Source organism: Homarus americanus, unplaced genomic scaffold, assembly GCF_018991925.1.
Source record: "Homarus americanus isolate GMGI-L3 unplaced genomic scaffold, GMGI_Hamer_2.0 scaffold16712, whole genome shotgun sequence".
NCBI classification, from domain to species: domain Eukaryota; kingdom Metazoa; phylum Arthropoda; class Malacostraca; order Decapoda; family Nephropidae; genus Homarus; species Homarus americanus.
In genome coordinates, this window is record NW_024757794.1 from 2,203,640 (window position 1) to 2,227,416 (window position 23,777).

The 23,777-nt window shown below is 43.0% G+C and overlaps 2 protein-coding genes across 8 annotated transcripts in view; both read right to left on the bottom strand.

The window, feature by feature from the left end:
• LOC121857730 overlaps positions 1-23,777 on the bottom strand; it is an 80,128-nt gene that overhangs the window by 47,929 nt on the left and 8,422 nt on the right. The window contains exon 1 of one of the 7 annotated variants that reach the window (XM_042353841.1): positions 11,692-11,833. The exons of the other annotated variants lie outside the window; for them this stretch is intronic. The gene's annotated coding sequence lies outside the window, so the exon portion shown is untranslated. Of the gene's footprint in view, positions 1-11,691; positions 11,834-23,777 lie in introns of those variants that run through there. 7 annotated transcript variants of the gene reach the window in all.
• LOC121857651 (extensin-like) lies at positions 18,654-19,847 on the bottom strand. Its single transcript, XM_042353712.1, has one exon. It carries the CDS (start codon positions 19,845-19,847, stop codon positions 18,654-18,656), a length of 1,194 nt encoding a protein of 397 aa, XP_042209646.1.

Genomic DNA, 23,777 nt, shown 5'->3' on the forward strand with positions numbered 1-23,777 from the left:
TCTATAACGATGCTCTCTTCCTCCTCCTCGCTCTCTCCCTCCCTACCCCCCTCTCTCTTTTTGAACCACAACTTCCTGCCAGCCGAATGTTTGCAACTCTTACCGAAAATATCACCCACCGCAGCTTGCTCTCGACACCAAGTGGGAGCGTAAAATACAGTATTGAATATTCCCCGCGTAAGATATATATATCCAGATACTATATGAAGATGGGTAATTGGTCAGGTTTGGTTAGGAATACGTATTATCGTGCCCATCTTTAGTACTGTAAGTCCTTAGTAACAAAAACTTTTAGAATGGTTCAGCAATCTTTATTTATCGCCAGAAGCTTGTGTGTGTGTGTGTGTGTGTATCAGATCTCTAGATAAGAAAAATAACTGACAAGACAACAATAATAAAGAAAACGACTGACATGACGAAACAAAACGACCGACAATACATTTTTTTTATGCTTATATACATAGTTTGACACAGGCATAAAAAAAAACCCCTCCCCAATCCTTTTCGCATCAAGGTAACGGTATATGGGGAAACCAACATTACAGTGTCGCATATACGAACAACACACGGGCGAATCACGACCTGCAATCCTGGACACTCACACCTCAACCTCCTCCAACACAAACATAAACACGTATATATATGTGTGTGTTAGGTTTCCTGTGTAAACTTGTACTGTAAAGCTTTATCACGTTCGGTAATAAAAGAACTATGGTATCAATGTTCATATTTACAGTAGGTGTATAAACGTTTCACAAGCAGACATGTTACACCCAATGGACATCTATCTGAAATGGTTTGTTGTCGAGAATGGGAACTTTTGTTAATGGTGGTTTTGTATAGCTAAGTAAACAATACACTAGAATATATGCGAGAGAGAGAGAGAGAGAGAGACCTGAAGTACGGCAGGTGCATGAGGAAGGAAGGAAATAAAGGAAATGAAAGAACTAGCTTTTTTTTTTTAGTTTAACAAATTTATTGACAAAGCTTGGAGTACAGTTTGCCTATTCTGAGTAATTCAGTCAGGTCTTGACACTGAGGGTGGTATCACTTCTCACTGTCACGCAGGACAGAGGTTCATACACAAAGAAATACATCATATTCATTAACAGTATATATACACTTTAGGTCAGATTCATGAGGGTGGAAAGAACTAGCGGTAGGAAGCAGGAAGTGAAAAGAAAGGTGAAATGATAAGAGATAAGAGCTAAGTAGAACAACAGACAGTATATAACAAACAACAATAAAAGCTGATAATAAAACAACACACATAATTAAACCCTTATCGTCAGCGGCCACTTGAGTTCTTTTTAATCCCAGAGGCGCTAGAAACCTCACACCTCACCTTCCATCTCTTCCTCACCAGATCTGTCACCCACCTCTCCCTCACTCACATAACTTTCCAGACATACTACTGCGTGTTTAACCAAGGTGTGAGTCACGAGGTACGGTGACCACTATCGAGTGAGTGGGAGGGCCCCTTGTAATCTCTCTTTGTACCCCTGCGCCCAAGACACCGTGCCCTAAGCGAACCCCGGGCGTCCCCTCTCTCTCTCTCTCTTTGTACCTGTACCATTTCCTTCTACGTGAGTTAGTAGTAATGTGTGTGTGTGTGTGTAGTCCTTTATCCCAAGCACCAAGACCTACTACGGGTACATCTCATACGTCTTGGTGTGTGTGTGACGACATCAACAGCATATCACACGAAGCCCACTGTTTACACTACTTGTCTGGAGAACTGTGTACAGTATACGACAAAGGTTGGCGTGACAAAGGCAGCCTGCGCTATCCTAGACAGTGCCAAGTGCCATACGCAGGCACTTCATATTTTTCCCTAGGAGAAACAAGCAATTTCTAAATACCTCGGCGACTGCTTCACCAAATTAACTAGTCTCACCTATAATTAGAGAGGTCAAATTTACCTTTACTCTACTTAAATATATAAACAAAGGCCTACGGTACGCCAATAGGCCTAATTATGAACAAAAGTCAAGAAATACCGGGAATTTAATTATATACCCTTTGAGATTTAATTAACAAGAAAACCCCATTATGGTACGCGACATTATTCATTCTCATTCAGGAAAGAGTGAGGCGCCACGTCCCTGATTATTCAAGGACTTGCCACTGCCTCACCCTCTCCAGTCACCACACTACCTGTCCTTCCTCCCCCCCCTCCCGGATAATCACATCACCTGCCCCCCCCGCCCCTTCATCACCACACAATCTTTATCACTCACACCCATAGAAGATAAAAAAAAGTTAGGTCGTACCTCCCGTTCTGAGCACAAAAATAAACAAATACATACATAGAGGGCGCCAGTAACAGCCTCACTCTCCACCTCAGGGACACACAGTGACTAAGGCAGCTGTTTCACGGTCACCTGCGATTCCAAATGTCTAGTTTACCTTCGGATTTTGTGGGAGTTGATGAGACTTAAAACATGCTGTATATGCTTTCGACAAAACACACACACACAGACAGACAGACAGACAGACACACAGACACACACACAGACACACACACACACAGAATGAATACGATTATAAGCTAATTACTGCTAGACTAACAAAACGACGGGAGTTCATTAAATAAAGGGAGATTATATACAGGAACACTAGGCAGAGAGAGAGGTACGTAGGAATATAAGGGGCAAAACAGGCATAACTAACGATATTTCACACACCTGTTGAGCCATACCTGAGCCATCATATTTCACACACCTGTTGAGCCACACATGAGCCATCACATTTCACACACCTGTTGAGCCACACATGAGCCATCACATTTCACACACCTGTTGAGCCACACATGAGCCATCACATTTCACACACCTGTTGAGCTCCCATATTTCACACACTAGTCCATCTTTCATTACAGAGTACAGGACAGAGAGGCACTACATTCAGACCACAGGTATAACTAGGGAACGAATCGCTTCCTTCACACACACACACTAATGGTAAATATGAAACGTGGAAGCGAGTGTGATAAGGCAAGTGACAACACAGATATGCTAGCTCCTCCATCCACCCTTCATCTCTATCCTTCCTCCATCCACCCTTCATCTCTATCCTTCCATTCTCCCTTTATCCCGGCACTGGCAATTGAATCCTATATGTGTGTACGAACTAAACAAGAGCCACGTAAGAGAAGACCATTACCCCCTTCTTAGCTATTGACTTTAAAGGGCCTCACCATCCTCTTGTGCCCAGGCTCAATAATGATTTTCTTTTTATCTCAAGCTGATGAACTCAAGTCCGCGAGTTTAAATCCACCGTGTTTATCATTCTCAAGAGGAGTGAGTGTGAGGATGTGGTGGGGAGGAGGGTGGGTAGGGATAAAAGTATAAATAACGTCAACTGGAGGATATTTCAAGGTACAGTATAGTAGTTTAATGACAGTACTTTATACAGCTACTTATAAGACCATGGAGGTATAATGTGACACTTGTGATGATGAACTGTGGAGTGTGTGTGTGGAGTGTGTGTGTGTGTGGAGTGTGTGTGTGTGTGGAGTGTGTATACCGGGTCGGTGTTTCAGAAAGCTCAGTATCGTCATGTGATGCACTGAATACACACGTGTGGACCATATTGACAAGAGTAAGTGGTTTTAGTCGTTAAATGTGTGCCCATGACAGTGTACAAAAAAAAATCTAAAAAAAAAATAGAAGCGAGATCAATAGCTGCGGCTGTATCTATGTAGGTTATCATGCCGGATGGTCTAACCTTCAGTAACCACCACAAAGTAATCATGGCTTCACACAACCTTCAAAACAGGCTGGCATATAAAGTTGATTCACAATGTACAAATTATCTGTGTTCCCGATTAAGACCACAAGAGCTCCGGGCTTTAATTGGCGTAGTTTATATAACGCAGCCACACAACATGTTTACAGTCTACCTCGGGAACCTACCACGTCTTGAGTTTGTAAGTTGCGAGGACACACACCTGAAACATGGTTATACAAAAGGACAATATACTAATAGAAAACATTCCCTCGATAACAAAAAATCCCCCAAAACCACAAAAAAAATACGTAAACGTATATCAAATAACCAGACACTATAAACACTTTAACTTCACTATATGGAAATTGTAGCTATATCAAGACCTAAACATCCCAGGTGCCAAATTCTACCTCTTGCTAACAACAAACACTGTACAGCAAACATTATGGGTAACTATCGACTCTCTTGATTTACCTGAAGGAGAGAAATGATTCCTTGAGTGCAATATAATTCAGTACTGCGGACCATCAAGGAAAACAAACACTTCATAACAACAAATACTGAGTCTGCAATAGGCCGGTTGGTCTGTGCATGGCAGCTCATGTCGAGTTACTACCACTCTCTATCATCCATGAATCTATCCAGCCTCCTTTTAAAACTTTCCAGAGTTCCAGCACTTACTACAAAGTTGCTAAGCTTGTTCCACTCGTCTACCACCCTATTTGTGAACCAGTTCCTTCCTATCTCCCTCCTAAACCTAAACTTGTCCAACTTAAATCCGTTGCTACGAGTCCTATCCTGCTCGGATATTATAAGAACTTTATCTTTCTCCTTATTGATTCCTTTCACCCACTTAAATACTTCTATCATATCCCCGCACTCTTCGTCTTTCTGGGGAATGCTAGTTCAGTTTATTGAATCTATCTTGATATGGAAGGTTTCTAAGTCCGGAATCATTTTCGTCATTCTTCGCTGCACCGACTCCAGTGAATTCATATCCATTCTATAATAAGGGCACCAGAAAACCGCATAATCGAGGTGCGGTCTTATTCAATATTAGCCTTCATTCTCCTTCCCAGTCACTCACGCCAACATAACGAGGTCTATAATACACTCTTATTCATCACTGACACACACAGTCTTCAGCCTTCATACGGTCTGTAGGCCATGGAGACAGTTGCCAGCCTGGTATATCGGGCCATCCCCTTCCCCATCTCCTCCTCCCCATCTGGATTTATCAACATCCTCCCACCAACAGTACAGTGCAAAGATTGACGATCAACCCACAAGTGATATACAAAAGTGACAATTTCAACTCGAAAGAAACAACTGTTAGTGACAATCAGTGCTTAGCGGTCAATGTTGACCTGACGCGGAACACCCTGTCCACCGCACACTCGCCACCGCCAACACTGGATGAGAAGCCAAGAAAGACTCCAAACTACATCATGAGAGAAATGAGGACTCCCTACTACACCCAGGTGAGGAACTATGAATTCCTAACTACATCACATGAGAAGCAAGAACCATCTCCGACACCCTGTGTGTGCTGAAGGACCTACCCGGACCATGTGGTGGCTGTGCTAAACATCTGCAGGTGTAGTGAGGTAGCCGCTTACCACCCAGGTACGACGGCCATCCAAACAGTGGGCAGGACTTTGTTGGCGCCAATATCAGGTGACAGGAATGTTTACAAGACCAGCTCCCACAGTACTAGATCTATAGTTAATCTTTATGTTGACTATGTTTCTTATGTTTTGTATTGAAAGCTTTTGTCAATCACCATATGAAATTTATCTCCATTTATTGTATATTTTTAGCCTTCGGGGTGCCATGTTATCTTAATAAACCGTTAAATATTATTAATATTACACACCTGAGAAAAGACATAATTATCTGTCCTTGTAAAATACATTATACCGCGCCTCCTCCTCACACCTGACCCATAAACCCTCATTACCTGTCCAATTTTTGTATAACGTTCTCCTGCTTAAACACTCCTCCACGACAGGGATCCCAACACTTCGTAATAGTTAAGGAGCTTTAAAAACATCAATAAAGACGACATCTGTTGGTGGCGCCAAGACAACAACAAGTGTCATCACCTTCTGTCAACTGTAAACAAGGGAAATCTGAAGGACAAAGGAGGAGGTGGTGGTGGTGGTGACAGTGTAGGTGGGGGTTGTGGAGGAGGCAGGTGGTGAGACAGTGCGAGAAGACGGGGAAAACGGAAATACCAATGACAAGCTGGTGGTGGTGGTTGTTGTTGTTAGTATTGAGAGGGAAACACTCACCTTCGAGCTCTTAACCAAGGAAAACAAAGGAAAGTGGTGTAACTCACAGACAATGGATGTACATTTTTTTCCCATCTCACGTCAGCTTGGATAAATTACCATCCACACCGTATATAACCATTCTTCCGCAAAAATATAAAATAAATAAAAATACACAAACATATAATACGTAAATTTTGGTATTTGCCGAATTGAATTGAAACATTTTATTTAACCAGAAAAAATACAGATACAGAGTGGATAATAATAACAATATTAACATGGCTGAGCCAGTTGAGAACCTGAGCTCTCTTTGAGGCACCTGATATATACTATACATTTATCTCAAGGAAGTATTATGTAACATTTAGTAACATCTGGTATAGTACAATAGCTTGGTGGTAAGAACATCTCATAATGTTACCACGGTTATCACTTCAATATTTATTTATTTTTTTATTACAAGTATATATATAAATTACAGTGGAATTGAAAAACATGAGTATAATGGGGGAGCAGTACAAGATGGGTTGTACAGTATTAAGGTTGAACAAGAGGACAGAGCTGTCAGGATTATGTCTAGTTGGCAAATATGTTTATTGCAATGGTAATTTCTTATCTATTTACATGATAATTTCCGATAAAACGGTTTTGATGGTACAATAAAGGCAGGTACTGTAAATATAGTAGGTATTACAAGAAATATCAATACTTAGACAATAGATATTTTTTCAGAGATGATTTAAACAAAGGGAGCGTAGTCTCTGCTGGGATGGGTGAGGGTAAGTTGTTCCACACCGACATGAGAAGAACAGAGTACCAATACGTCAAGTGCTACGGCGTGAGTCAAGTGAAGATCAAACTGAACTGATAAGACAAGTAACATGGAAGGTGCTAGTAAATTCCCTTCCAGCTGATAATAACACAGCCAAGACAATATCGCATGACTCCGCAGGGTCCAACCACGAGACTCAACACAACAACACTATCTCAACAACATAACACACACTACGTCACCTAATACGACTCTACCGACATACATACGAACATGCATGAGCCCAATGATTAATAATACCTGTTTAACGCCGCCGCTGATGACTCTACGCTGACCCTGGAAGTTTAAGCGGCGCGTATATAAGCCGCTCTTCAGCCCCGAGCGAGCAAAACACTGGCTCTCGTTAACCAGACTGGGGCCATAATTTCAGACAAGTTAGTTTTTGGTTTTGTTTATTGACGGACGGACGGGCGGGCGGATGTGTGTGTATAAGAGAGCTGTTATTGTGTAGTTGAAAGCCTCTTTTTTTTTCTTCGGTATGCAACCAACTCTACATCCCCAATCTAACCTAACCATACACATTTTTTACTAACCTAACCCAAAGGAAACTAAACAAACATTTCTTAATGCTAACCCAACCAACCATACATTTTTTTCCAACCTAACCACATACCCTTTTTATTGGCCAAAATTGGTAATTAAGGCCACAGGAAACACGCTTTGTTAATAACCCCGAGTGGGACTGGAAGAAGTGGGAGGGGGGGGAGAGACACTCACTAGACGAGGTGTTTTGGCTGGGGGGGCTGGGCGAGACGGGGCGGGGTAATGCTGGTGAAGATGGGTCGGTCGGTCGGTCGCGTGATGCTGTTACACAATACTGTACCTCTCGCCGCAGCCAACACAATATCCTGCACTCACACAATGTTATCTCTCACTTACACACTCTTTCACTCCCCCTCGAACAAATAACTACCTCTGGGCAAATTAATAACTCGACAATAACACGTTACTTATAAATAAATTGTACTTGGGAATATGGGACAGCGTGGTAGATTAATATTTCCGATAAACAGAAATGCCGACCTTCTGCTCTTCTCTTCCCTCAGATCAAAAGCTAATTTTATTTTCCTTTGATGTGAACGACAAGCAGTTTTTGGGGAGCGAGAGGGTGGGGTGGGGAGGGATAGTGCCCAGCTGACCTTCTTTTGTCCGATGTGATAAAATAGCCCGGATAACTCGACAATAATAAGACCAAAAAAATATCAGTATACGGATCTGTAGTTTTGGGGTAACTTAACAAAACCCGTCATTTTCATTTTATCGTTGCTAGTAATAATAGTAAAGAGATCGTGCAACTTAACTTTCAATTTCATTATTTTGCAATAGAATGTTATATACTTCAGAATATCATAGAAAAACCTCAATGATGAACTTTGAAATGAACAAACCAAATACTGTACATATCCTAATATTTGACGCGTTATCTGTTCCACTCGTCCACCAATCTATATGTAAACCAGTTCCTTCCTATCTCCTCCTAAACCTAAACTTATCCAACTTGAATCCGTTGTTCCGGGTCCTATCCTGCTCGGATATTATAAGAACTTTATCTATATCACCTTTATTGATTTCTTTCACCCACTTGAATACTTCTATCATATCTCCCCGCACTCTTCGTCTTTCTAGGAATGCAAGTTTAGTTTCTTTAACCTATCCTGATATGGAAGGTTTCTAAGTCCCGGAATCATTTTCGTCATTCTTCGCTGCACCGACTCTAGTGAATTATATCCATTCTATAATAAGGGCACCAGAACTGAACCGCATAATCGAGGTGCGGCCTGACTAGCGCAAGATATAGTTGCAATAAGACCTCTGCACTCTTATTACTTACACTTCTAGATATAAAACCCAATACTCTGTTTGCCTTATTTCGAACATTAACGCACTGTTTTCTAGGCCGTAGGTCCGGGCTTACAAACCCTAGGTCTCTTTCACAAGTCGACCTAATCTGACCTGACCCAAGATTTCGAAACATTTTTCCCGACTGATAACTAGAACCTGTGTCACTATTATTTACACATTGTCTTTTATGCAACACAGCTGTAGAGGTGAATTTGATACGATAAATATGTTTGTTGACAAGTTTATCAGTGGAGCTTACAGACAAATATATGATAAGAGGTGATTCCCCTTTAGTCTTACGTCATATAATGCTCTCCATTGTCATATACACCCAGCCCGAATAATTTCTTCCTGTGTGACATATTGATCAAATGTTGTACAGTTAAGATTACGTCCTGGTGGTAACACGTGTGAACTAAAGCTGCCTCCCCCATCAATTATTACAACGCCGATATCTGGTGCATCGGTTGAAATTGATGTTTACTTTTCAAGACACTGGAGTTATTAGATTTCTGTCCTAGCCGTAGTCAGTGCTGGGGAGGGAGGAGGGGATTCCTGATATTCAAACTTGAAAAAAAAACACTGGGAAAGGTACACAGGGACCATCATGAATGAATAAGCCGAGTTGAAAACAATATATTAGACGATATATTGTTGTGAACGTGAAAATAAAGCCAATTCTCGGATGTCTTGTTTATATTTTATCAGCCCATTGAATGACATGGTTACTGTAGTTGAGATTGAAAATGGCATATTTAGTTCAGGCTACCAATCTCAAACGTTTCAGCATATTTTTTTTTACAATATATACAGAAAGTTTCCTGCTTCTAACAAAAAGTGAACAAATTATGCCTTAACTGCTCTACAACAATGACACAGGCAAATGTGTTCTCGTTCACTATAGCACCACAAGGAAGATAATTATAACATTGCACAATTTACTGTAGTTGCCAGCTCCACAGTTATACAACTCAAACCGAGTATGACTGTTGACATAATTACAGGTGAACAACAAGGTGTAGAATCATAAAAACAAAGTAGGGAGACCAGACAAGGATTTTTTAACGTTAAATCTTGATGACCAGAATAAGATAAAATGGGCAGCCTGGGGGACGGAGGGAGTACGGTACTGTAGAGGGTTTACCGGGCAGGTGAGATGTGATGGCACTACAGGGTAAGAGCGGCGGGGACGGTGCTGCGCCGGGGTCACCAAACCACTCACTGCTCCTCTACTCGCCATCCTACCTTACGTCTTAAAACAATTAAATAGTGTAAACATTACCCACACGCCTGGTAATAGAACCCCCAGACTACTGTAGCATCGCTGTTATAAAATGAGTAAGATATACGATGTGGAACTTATGTCTTGAATAAGGTAAACACACCAAACATTATCTAACGCAAGTGTTGCTTAGTGTTAGGACTGGTCACTGGCATGGCGTCCGCACGTCGATGGACCGAATTTACTCTCAACAAAAAATTGACACTAACGCTGGAAAGTTGCAATGTCTCCATTCTTTGTTGTAATCGAGAGGGAAAGTTTCTTCTACAGATTTTTTTCCGGAAGTGGCTATTGTAAACTATTACGAGAGAGAGAGAGAGAGAGATATTAATTGTAATGTGTGAATCAACCAAGCGAAAAGTAAAAGTTGATATTGAGAGCATACAATTTCTAACCGGAACTTAAAACAAATTCTTTCCCTGAGCAAATTGGTTGCCAACACTTTACGCACAGTGGCCAAAAGTGCACTAGTGTACAGGTGAAAATATTTACAAGAAATAGTATTCTATTTTCATCAAAATATATTTACAGTAAACAATCGTAGACTAAACGCGGTAATTTTCTCAAAAGTTGACTCACAGTTTCGCTGCACAAACAACAATGCTTGTTAGCCTTGTTCAACAATTCAAGGTGGAAGCTCTCACTGCACTACCCCCCCCCCTCCTCCTAATAACCTAGACCAAGACAATTAAGTGTCACATGCTCACACTTACAACGATCGCTGTGTCAAACAGGTAAACAGTGAGATAGCTGTCGTATTTAACCTTAAAATCCTTCCTTTTCTTCAGCCCAAATACTGAAAATTATCTCCATCAATGACTCCTGTTTAAATTATATGTAGGACAAAATTCAAGGTTTAGAAGACGTATCCAGGCAAAATTAATTCACCTGGTTTGGTTGAGGGGGAAGAATAAAAAAAAATACAACCAGTGAACATCAAGACGAAGCGAGTTGCTGAACTTGACACTGGAAGATGAAGCAACGTGATGGCCGTGGTGAAAGGAGGATGCAGCAGGTAGCGAGCGAGTGACTGCCGCGTGAAGCCATATGTGTCACCTTTCCAACTCCTTAGTTACTTAACAAGTCACAAGAACCTTACATCACCCCACCACAACGTTCGCTTTCTGGTTAGGATTCCTCACACTAACCTAGACACGTCCTTGTGAATATTCTTAAGGTTATTTAGGCCAGTTCACTATGGTGGTCTGGGGGTAAAAATAACATTAACTACAGCCTGACTCATCCCTGCACTGTACTATGTGAGGTAAGAATGTGGGAGTCTACAGGTAAGCACTTTCTACTGCACCTTCAACACCGGGCATTACAGTTCACATTCTTTTAAGTGTGTCGGGCCAAATACCATTTGATGCTTACATTACTCTCGACTAAAACAATATAACTTTGTTTCCATGTAAAATATCTTTGTTTTCTTATTACAAACATAAACAAACTCCAATAAACACGGGTCTTAAGTTAACCTTCACTACTCATCCAACTTTCGCCAGTTTGAAACAAAGGAACCGTAAAACGCCGGTCAAAAGACAAGGAGCTTCATGCTAGGGATTAAAGTTTTCGCAGAGCACAGGTAGAAGGGTTTAATGTAGTTTAACAATACATCCGTTGGCGGTGAAGACGAGATTCAAACCCCCCTGAGATCGTTGAACCCCAATTCTCGTGCCCCCTCACACCTTGCTTCTACGGTATTTCACACACAATATTCAGCTTACCTTTTCTATGCCCACTGTTGCGTTTAGTATCCCGTATAAAACACAATCACGTGGCTTCTGAGACTTTTAAAAGGTCACATATATATAACAAAGTCACACGTAGAAGTTCACGCACACACCTGTCCCTCACAACACCATAGAACAAACTGTGAGACGACTGCTGAGCGAGCTGAGTCTGCTGAGCCTCCACGAGCGCGCGCTAACATTCTCACTGGTTCAAGTTGCCAGTTACCCATTTCTTAATTTAGTTTCTACTTTACCTGCGTATTATTCCATTTACAAATCTAAAAAAAATATGTATTCTGTTAATTCATTCAGTACGATTTTTACTACCGAATAATAATCTCACGAATAAAAAAGGCGTATAAATCTCCCGGTATTTATAGGAGCCGACTCCGCACCGACACCGACTGCAGGTGGGTTAATATGACGTCACACATAGCTAGATCTGTGACGTCAGTTTCCTCGGACGGTGGAACCACATTTGCGAGGTTCTAAAACTCGCGTACTGTATATTGATGGATATTATCAAAATTCACGTGGCTCCACAACCAGTGTCTATTACATTGCTTCTCAAATTGTTAGTGACTCATTCAAAAAATTACACTGACAAGCATCGTTCCTTTGAAGCCGACCGCGTACAATACAGTATATCCACTTTAAAGGCCAAGTGGGATACATACCATTTTTGGCCTATCTAATAAACTGTGGCACGCTAAATGGGAACGCTCACTACGAACATATCTATAAATGCGATAAAAGATAACGAAACACCAACCTGAAGAGACAATACATATACAAGATGATTAATCCAATAGATTTATACTCTTCAAGGACAGACTAGTAATAAATAATAATAATATACACGAAGATACCAATGATCCCGAGCGGCGTCCAGATCAGTACCCGCTATCGTTAAGATCAATGAGACAAGATCACAACTTATACAAACAATAGGGCAAAAATGACTCGCTACATCGATAAATTATCATCATTATTTTTCCGTATTATTATTATACAGTATTATTATTATTACTACCGCATTATTATTATTATTATTACTCAAATTATATAAATGGAGCCAGTAATTTGACGTATCGATAGGAACTTTTGTGTAATGTACGTGAAACCTAATTTTTACACGAAATGACTCGTAACTCATATCGGCTATGGTGATCACAGTGCATAAATATGTATAAATAGCTGCGTTAGCCGCCATTAGTAAACAAAAATGTATTATGGCAGGGTGGGTGAATGGTGAATCATAATTAGGTGATGTAACAATCCATTTCAGCAGTATTCATTGTTTACGTGTTGACTATTAACAAGCATTTGTCCATAATAAGTTAATTACATTGTTTTATATCCTGCTTATTTTTATTGATTTTGCTATTACCTAACCTAACCCAACACGAACCCACCTAGTCAAATCATTTCTTTGAAAGAATATCCAAAGAAAATATAAATTAAATAAACCATTTAAATATTCAAAACAAAAATAATAAATCCGAAATCAAACTTTGGTAATACGTAAAAAAACAACAAAACAAATCAACTACTTCTTCCGTAAAATTTCCAGCCACAGCGAAACGTGTATAAGTGTTCGCCTATTATCCAGACCCTATAACCTCGAACGACCTCAATCTCCGACACAATAATCGGATTATGCCAATTATCAAACTCATCTAAGCCCTTGAGAGAAACGGGGAGTTAAAAGTTAAACCTGGGTCCATATATCCCCAAGTTCATAGTTAAATATTCCTTGTAAGTGAATATGTGTTAATGCATCTTAGCTGGTTAATCTAAGCTAAAGACTCATAGAATTAAACCTTCAAAATTAGCATCAGCATTACACCACCAAGACTCGATCTTTACAACACACGTTTAACACTGGCTATAAGGAGTAAAGCCAATGTATAAAATCTGGCCAAAGAGTGTGTACAGTACATTAACTTCGTCCCCTGAAAGTGAGAGTAGCTACCGCATACGTCTGACAGTCTGTGCGGATGTAGAGTACCGTAAATTAAGCCTTTTTTTCCGCGTCCGTGTGTGTGTGTGTGTGTGTGTGTGTGTGTGTGTGTGTGTGTGTGAGGGAGGGAGGGAGGTTGGCTCTGCTCTCGACACTCTCCACTTCCCAATGTTTTTAAAGTTAGATGCCCATTCATCAGCGCTAAATGCTCCCATCTCCACAAGGTAAATTCCCGGTTAATTCTGATATATACCATTTCTGGACGTTGTATTTGGTTTTAACCAGACAAATGCATTCCTACATCTTCAGTTATGCTACGAAGAAAATTCACCGTATCCTTTCATAAACACTTAGGAAATTTAGAGAAGACAACAGGTGAGGCAGACAAAAGGCGATGCAGACAACAGGTGTGGCAGAAAACAGGTGTGGCAGATAACAGGCGTGGCAGACAACAGGTGAGGCAGACAACAGGCGAGGCAATAACTACAACAGGTGTGGCACAGGTGACGTCTACACTGTGATGCAGGGACTAAAAGGTCCCAGATGGCAAAAGGCTAAGACCATTAGTATTTATTGGGGAGAGGTGTGCCATGGTCCCCCGGCAGGAAGAGTTCTGACCCCGCATGATCTCTCTCAACCACAAGCGATCTTAGGTGACCTCCTGTGACTGGTTCTCATGATAACTCTCCCACTGCAGCACCAGCCACATAAACACACGTTAAGACCTACATTTCATAAAACTTAACAGCTATTTTGACCAAGACAACGATACGTAAGAAAGATAGATTATAAAAAAAAAATCTGAGTAATGGTGTGTGTGTAATAATAATAATATTAATTATAATAATAATAATTAACGGTTTATTTAAAAAGTTCTGCAGCCCGAAGGCTGAAAATATACATTAGACATAAATGACTTATTACATACATTGGTAGTTTAACAAAAGCCTTCATTAGAGAAAGGTAAAGGAACATACAGTGAACATACAGATTAATGTTTACAGTGATCACGTAACATGTGCGATGAGGTGTTGAACAGCTGACATGTGTAACTCCCTCACAGATGGTGTTATGAGAGGCATCACGTGGTGTAGTAGTTCCCTCACAGATGGATGGGACATCACGTGGTGTAGTAGTTTCCTCACAGATGGTGTTATGAGGGCATCACGGGTAGTAGTTCCCCAGGTGGTGGTTGTGGTGTTATGAGGGCTGGTATAGTGTAGTAATAACCTCACAGATGGTGTTATGAGGACCCTGGTGTGTACTTCCTCCAGATGTGAGAGGACCTGTCGGGTGTAGTAATTCACACAATGGTGTTAACCTGTCTGGTGTAGTAATTCCCTCACAGATGGTGTTATGAGGGACCTGTCGTGGTGTAGTAATTCCTCACAGATGGCGTTATGAGGACCTGTCGTGGTGTAGTAATTCCCTCACAGATGGTGTTATGAGGACCTGTCGTGGTGTAGTAATTCCCTCACAGATGGCGTTATGAAGAACCTCACATGATGCTGTAGCAACTCATTCACTACGTGGTGTCGTAGCATCATGGGGACACCACTCACTGCTAGCCTGGGTACGACTCGGCTGTTAATGTAGAGTTGTTTTTCACTGACTTAAGCACTGTTCACCACTATTCACCACTGGTTCCATTCCTTTCCTAACTGAAATAAAAATTTAAACTTCAACTTTTATTCCTGGGAGAGGGTTCAGGAGAGGGAGTTGGTATGGGCCAACATAACAGTTGACTTGGCTGCTGCCAGAGCAGCGCCAGGTACATCTTGACCCTTCGGTGGTCAAGGATGAAGTGTGTGTGTGTGTGTGTGTGTGTGTGTCGGTTAGCAATGTCAAGGTAAGGGGTGGAGTGAGTGAGTGAGTAAGGCAGTGTGTCGTCCTCCAAGCAAGTCATGGACACTCTCACCTTACCATCAGTGAAAGTTTCGTTCCCTTGCCACGGCTGGTGCAACACTGTACAGCCTGCCTCCATCCACCCCATGGCACACACAACGAAATGATATCCACTAATGTAATACTAATACACAAATCCACTGTACAAAGGTCAATTTTGGTTCAGTATGTCCAAGATAAATAGGCGTAACAAAATAAATCCCAGAAATGTCAAATAATCCTGATACACCTAAAACTTCAAACTTCACTCCCCAACATCCGGCGTCCACGAGTGAATGCAGTTGTAGAGGCAGTGTGGGTTAGGTTGCTCGTGACAGTTCTAGAATGATGTTTTAACGGGAGATTTATACTTCTTGTAGCACCAGTGAGTACCAGAGTAGGAACACAACAAAGTCTCCCCGAGGATGTAAGACGATGAGGGTTGCGTGTGTGTGTGTGTGTGTGTGTGTGTGTGTGTGTGTGTGTGTGTGTGACCTTCAACTGACATCTAGACAACAAAACCCATGATGTGGTCGTCATACAATCACCTCCTGTTGTGACTACCTCGTTAAATTATCCTGTCCTTCACAAACACTTAATGATTTCCCGTCCTGCATACACAATACGGGGGTTGTAACAGTGCCGCACGAGCATGAGAAACACGTCGTTATTATTCACGGTGGAGACAAACTCATGAGGCGATACAAAAGACACCTTGGCCAAGACCACCACCACCACGGCCTGCTTCATCATAACCTAATCATCCGCGAATGTCAGAGATAGAAATTACACCAACTTCCCCATTATCTTTTTTTTTTACGATTAAATGTAACAAAACAAGAGAGACTGGAAGTAGGCCAAAGATACATTAGTGACTAGAGAGTAGAACGTAAATATGACTCCTGCTGCTGTGACCAAACTACAAAACAGGTTACCACCCCACCCCCCTTCTCTAATCTGTAAAGGGATCCTATATTTAACACCATCAATAAAATACAATTACTACTGTCTAATAAGCCGTTGAATGATATATAAACGACCATGAGTGCAGCGACATCATTACAGGTGTGACTGGGGAACATATAAACAAGTACTGTAGCGCGCACTCCGTCTCCTGTATCTTGACTTACAGTGACAGTGAGTTACAGTGACTTTCAGTGACGTTAAATGCTACTAAAGTCTCCCATACATCGTCCAGTGTTAAGGGTCTAGTATCTAGTTATATATAAGCCGTCAGTGGCGTGAGTGACCGTAATCAATACCCGTATTAATATAAAAGAAGCGGTAGGTTGTATCAATAGTCACTCCACACACACGGGTGAAGAGGAAGTTGGGACCAGTGATCACCACCGGCCGGCAAGGTCTATTCGGCAGTTTCCCCCAACGAGTGGCTGCACTTGATCAACTATGGCCGCCACCACGGTATAAACTCTGCAGGAGGGGGAGGAGGAGTATGGAAGAGGAATACAGGGTAGAAGGAAGAGTGTGGAGGAGGAATGCAGAGGAGAAGGAAGGGCGTAGAGGAATGCATGGAAGAGGAGTATGGAGGAGGAATGCAGGGTGAGGAGATGAGGAAGACGATCAACCATGAACACCCATGAGGTTTTTACATGACGCGTCAACTCACACTCACTCGCTCACTCACGACTCGCGTTCACTCACACACTCGCTCACTCACGACTAATTAACTGTTATGAATTTCAATACTCCTTCATACACTCCAGCATGCTCGACAGGGTAATATGAGAGAGAGAGAGAGAGAGAGAGAGAGAGAGAGAGAGAGAGTATTATGCATTCATGTATGTGTGTGTGTGTGTGTGTGTGTGTGTCGAGGTGGCCACTGCTCAAGGTCGCAGCTGCCGTAAAGGGTGTGATGTGGCGATCATAACCACACACACACACAGTGCCCGGTCGACCCTAGCCAAGGCCACCTAGCACGTGACAGCCTACCATCCACAAGCGTCCCTTTAAAGTACACAATAATACGTGACCTCCAACCACCACGACCATCCACGTGTATATCAAAACGTTCTCACACACACACACTAAATGGAATGACGCACGATGGCAATGGATGGAGCAAAAAACAAACACGCTGGCCCTTCCCCCAAAAAAATTATATATATATAAACACGAAAATTTAACTTGTTCGCCTTCAGTCAGATCATCTCCCAAGACACGTGTCAATTTACAGGTTATTAAAGAGAGGGAGAGCTGTTGGTTGGTGTGCCGGAGACCTAATTAGGTAGTTAAGCTGCCAGTGAGAGAGATAGGGGGGTGGTGGTGGAGTTGATAGTGATGTTGGTAGTATGTAATTAGTGGAGGAGGGGAGCTGGGGGTAGTAGTGGTGGTTTTTAATAGTAGTAGTAGTGATTGTGGTGGTAATGATAATAGTACAGGTAGTAGTAATGATGGTGGTGGTTGTGTTGGTAGAAGTAGTGGAGAGGTGATGATGTTGTTAGTAGTAGAAGTGGTGGTGGAGGTTGGTAGTGGTGATAGTAGAGGTGGTAGTAATGACAGTAGTGGTTATGGCGGTAATGATGGCAGCAGTGATGGTGGTGGAGAGCAGGGTGGTGTGGGGCGAGGTGAGGCGACGCCCCGGTTATTGCCTCATGATTGAAGATTTCCTCCATCCCTAAATCCATAGAGTATGTCTTATATTCCTATCCTGCCGCACACACACACACCCTTGAGGGAAATCTTCTTGTTCTCATCTTGCTTACAGTAATCATCTCGGGGGGGGCAAGGATGGTGTCAAGCCTCAGGAACCAGGCCACATCCTATCACCTCTCCCATCCTGACACACACACCCTGAGACGATAAAGACCCTCCTAGGAGCCAGATCATATTATCCAGTAGGTCAATAATATACACCCACCTCCGCCACACACCTACATACATCCACACAGCGCTACATTCATCCAAGGAACCAAGGATCCTCTGTCACTCACTGTATATATAAGCGTCACACGTTACCCACTTTTAGAGGATAATGCTAAAGAGTCCTTCATGGTAATCTCGATATTTAATGATGATAATACCCTTTTAATGCATATTTATACAAGATACTGTTTACAGGTCATGGTAAGGGCCCAAATGGTACAGTGAATCACAATATACTCGACCATAGTGAGGGTGTAGGGCCATGAATAGTGTGAGGGTTTGGGGCCACGGTGAGTCTAGGAGCCAGCTGAGGGTGTAGGGCCATGAATAGTGTGAGGGTTTGGGGCCACGGTGAGAGTGCAGGGCCAAGCTGAGGTGTAGGCCATGAATAGTGTGAGGTTTGCCACGGTGAGAGTGCAGGGCCAAGCTGGGTCCATGAGTAGTGTGAGGGTTTGGGCACAGTGAGTGCAGGGCCAAGCTGAGGTGTGGGCCATGAATAGTGTGAGGGTTTGGGGCCACGGTGAGGTGCAGGGCCAAGCTGAGGGTGTAGGGCCATGGTGCAGGTATTGGGCCATGAATAGTGTGAGGTTTTGGGCCACGGTGAGTGCAGGGCCAAGCTGAGGGTGTGGGCCATGAGTAGTGGAGGTTTGAGCCCGGTGAGTGCAGGGCCAAGCTGGTGTGTGGGGCCATGAATAGTGTGAGGGTTTGGGGCCACGGTGAGGTGCAGGGCCAAGCTGAGTGTGTGGGGCCATGGTGCAGGTATTGGGCCATGAATAGTGTGAGGGTTTTGGGCCACGGTGAGTGCAGGGCCAAGCTGAGGGTGTAGGGCCATGAGTAGTGGAGGTTTTGGGCCACGGTAGTGCAGGGCAAGCTGAGGGTGTGGGGCCATGGTGCAGTATTGGGCCATGAATAGTGTGAGGGTTTTGGGCCACGGTGAGTGCAGGGCCAAGCTGAGGGTGTAGAGCCATGAGTAGTGTGAGGGTTTGGGGCCACGGTGAGTGCAGGGCCAAGCTGAGGTGTGGGCCATGAGTGTGTGAGGGTTTGGGCCACAGTGAGTGGGGCCAAGCTGAGTGTGGGCCATGTAGTGTGAGGTTTGGGGCCACGGTGAGTGCAGGCCAAGCTGGTGTCCATGGTGGGTGGGCCATGAATAGTGAGGTTTTCCACGTGAGTGCAGGGCCACGCTGGTGTGGGGCCATGGTGCGGGTATTGGGCCATGAATAGTGTGAGGGTTTGGGGCCACGGTGATGCAGGGCAAGCTGAGGTGTAGGGCCATGAATAGTGTGAGGGTTTTGGGCCACGGTGAGTGCAGGGCCAAGCTGAGGGTGTAGGGCCATGAGTAGTGCGAGGGTTTTGGGCCACGGTGAGTGCAGGGCCAAGCTGAGGGTGTAGGGCCATGAGTAGTGCGAGGGTTTTGGGCCATGGATAAGGTGGCTATATACAGGTGTGCCATCATGAGTTGTTGTAGGGCTGGAGTATTATTGTAATGATAGACTTATAATAAAAGTTGTGTCACTCAAGGTTGTGGCATGTGTGTGTGTGAAGTTATGTTTAGGGATGCCACATATAATTCCTGAGCGTGATAGTGTATGGTGGAATAATGAGATAAGCAACAGGTGGTTCTCTCGTTCGTGTGTGTGTGTGTGTGTGTGTTTGTGTGTGCGTGCGTTTGTGTGTGTGACGTGGGTAGATCAAAAGAACAATGGCGGATGGAGGGTGTATTCTTTAACCAAGGAATAAAGGGAGTCAACAAAGGGACACTCCGTTGTCCCTGGGTGTGGCTGCCAGTAGGAGACACACACACACACACACACTGCTACCATTACCACCGACTGCCAGGCACCTAAGTCATGGCAGCAACACAGCTAAAGTGGGTGTGAGCACAGGTAGCAGCGGGAAGAGGCGGGGTGGGCGAGGCTAGAGGGGAGGAAGGGTGGTGCTACTCACACAATCCAGCGTGTTGCAGCAAGCGGAGGGAGGGGGGCGAAGACCTAAATGGCAGTCATAGTGCGAGGCGGCGGCCAGGACGAGGCGGCTGCTGGAGGTGTGAGGAAGTAGGGTCGGGGCCACGCACCTCAGCACCACGGCGCCGGAACTAGTCCCCCAGACACCGTGATGGGGACTCCCGTGCGTTCGTGGATGTGTGCTTCACGTCGGAAATAGCCGCCACTGTGGCTGGCGCGGCTCTGCAACCGCCCGTTCCTAGCTGCCCCCGGTCATCCATGCTCTTCAGTCACGGCAAGAATCATGTTATTCTCTAATAATACATACCGACACACGTACAAATGAATACAAAGGCAAATATACACTATAAATAGTATACAAGAGAACGGGGTAAGGCAACAGTAACAAAAAAAAAACGGTGTGACAATTGTGTGGGAGGTGTTTATTATTGGAGTGGTGGTGGTGAAGGTGGTAACAGGTTCTCCCCCGCAGGTCACCAACAACCTTCTCTCGGGAGGTCCCGCTGACGGTCACCACCGGAAATTCTATTTAGTCACAGTCTTGTCTATGATAGCACTACAAGTACACTATTCTGGGTGCGAAGCCTTTTTCTTTAATGATGTAACTCCCACCAGTTCACATGTGACGTGCCTGACTTACTACAGCTTAGTTTACTTGGCTGTTCTTACGTTACCAAACCTAATCCAACAAACATTACCATCTAAACTTACTCCGGCGGTATAGGTTGATTAAACGTATAAGTTATATAATTAGTGTTCGACGGGATGTTCAGTATGACGTTTGCTCTCACTATCAGCTGTTATCTGCTTGGTATTAAACAGCTGCAGTGGTATACTGCTAACCTTCGTCCCATCACCGACTATATTAACCTTGCTCCCCCTCTAATGTAACTGTCAATCACGGGCACAAAACGTTGACCTTACCGCACCTCACACTTGACCCTCAACGATACCCTGGAATGAGACGTTACTGTTAAGACCATGACTACTCGCTAAAACCTTCATCCCAGAGAGAAAATCCCATCAATTGGACCATACGTGTCATTGTGTGTTGCAGGTACTATAACACACACACACACACACCACGATAAGGCTCCTTGCGCTTCACTCTCACAACCTCACTATACTGGACCATAAAAATTTAAATATACCTTACCGAATGGCACATGTCCACCACCTGAGTAAACACAATATCACACTTCCACAGTTCACAGGTTCTATATAAAACGCCTGACTAATACGTATGATCCCATCTTAAGGTCGGATTAACTTAAAACTTGGGTATGATTAGTCGAAGTTTTGGATCACCTGAAGAATCGTCGCCCCAGAGTCCGGCAAGGCGACAATTCTTAAGGTGGGATCAGGAGCCTCCACGGTTGTTAATCTTCAGGTTAGTGGAGTCAGGACCCTCCAGTCAGGTAGGACTATATAATAGCAAGTGGGCTAAAAAATTTGTAGTCATAATCATCAGTCGACCATGGCAGGCAATACCTTCCAAACTGTCGTCCTACCACTGTTGTGTGATGATTCCTCTAAAGTTATTCGGTGGCTTCAACAAAACACTTTTAAAGCGTGAAGTGATACTTGTGATAACTGGAGGAATTGGACAAAATGCACCAGATCGAAGGATGGTTTTCTGTGGAAATGCCAAACAAAAGACTGCCAGAAGTATAAATCCAATAAGTCTATAAGAATAGGATCTTTTTTTTTGCCCGTTCTAATATTTCACTTCACAAGTGGGTTCATGTTATGCTGTTAAGTACCCTTTGTAATATGCATCACAATAAAGAAGCATAACACAAAGGAATATATTTATGTTATCCTAATTATACATACATTCACTGTGGGCTGGGGCGACGATTCTTCGGGTGGAGCAGGCTGGGGTGACAATTCTTCAAAACACACACACAATGTCGCAATGCTCCCGCCATACAAAGTTCACCGATTCTATATAATGACAACCTCCACTACCTGTACAACTCACGATTATGAACCACGAAAAACACACTCATCTGAACAGCCATCCTTCCTTCCCTCGGTAAACATATGATCACCTGAACACCATTTGGTATTAACTATAATGATACACACAAAGTGTATGATGGCGCGCACATAATGACAGACTACACACCACCCACACGTATGATGGTGCGCACACACATGATGGTAAACAAACACACATAATGGTACATACACACGCAGACATGTATGTTAGTGCACACAATGGTACATCAACTAACCTCGTCGATGAAGTGACTAAACATCAGTTCCAGCAGTGAATAGATTAATAATATGTGATCAATGAATCTATTATTTAGCAGTAAAAGTCTCACACGCAGAGCAAGTACAAAAACCACAGTCAAGACTTATTACGGTACAGATATTACCTAGTATTTTCCCCCTGGGCAATTCAAGTACACTATGAACCTTCCTACAGTACAACAAGGCCTCGAGTATTCCCTTCAGTTTAACCTATCATATATTCACTCGGAAATTCAAAGTGTCGAGATACCCATACTTCAAAACGGTTAGATTATGCAAATGTTGTAAAGGATATTAAATTTAAACGAGTGCGTATTGACAAATCAGAACGTGGGATTATAAACTCTAAAAATATGGGAGATGCACATATTTTACACTATAGACCACAATGACTTTAGATAAGAGGTTAAGACAATATTATCCTGACTATCATTTGCCGTCACCAGTTATCAACCACGATCGCTTTACGAACACAGAATTCCAACATATATCTTTTCGCCATCTCGCGCTACAACGACATTCGAGAAACAGCGATAACTAATTGAAAAAAAGTTTAGTCGTACTCGAAGTTCATCTCTCACTGCACAATATCGTCCCCTGACTATAACCTTACATATTTACCAGCTGTGACGATTATAATCCTCCGCATCAACAGGACAGTAAGGACGAGGCTATCTACTACTGTATACTCTTCCAACGACATTCCTACTCCTACATAACAATTATGTTTCTTTAGCAAATTTTCGACCATTCACTATATTGAACTGAGACACAACTACTACATGAAATCTGACCAAATATATTAATCTAGATATGATTTTAATTTGGTAGTGGGTACAGCTAGTGGGTCAATTAGGAAAATAACCTGTACCAGTGTGTGAGACGGTGGAAGCAAAGGGGATCACGCGGGCTTCTCCTGGCCGCTCCTATAATCCCTTGTTTTTCACTGAGGTGGCTGACAAATCCTCCCCCTCTCCCTACTTGCTCGCGTCAAGAACATACACTACCTCTATGTTGAAGTTTATGAATTTTCGTATGGAAAAAAACCCTTACATTTATCAACTTTAATCACAAACAATGCATCAACAATATTGCCACAGTACCTTAATGACACTCACTACCCCATG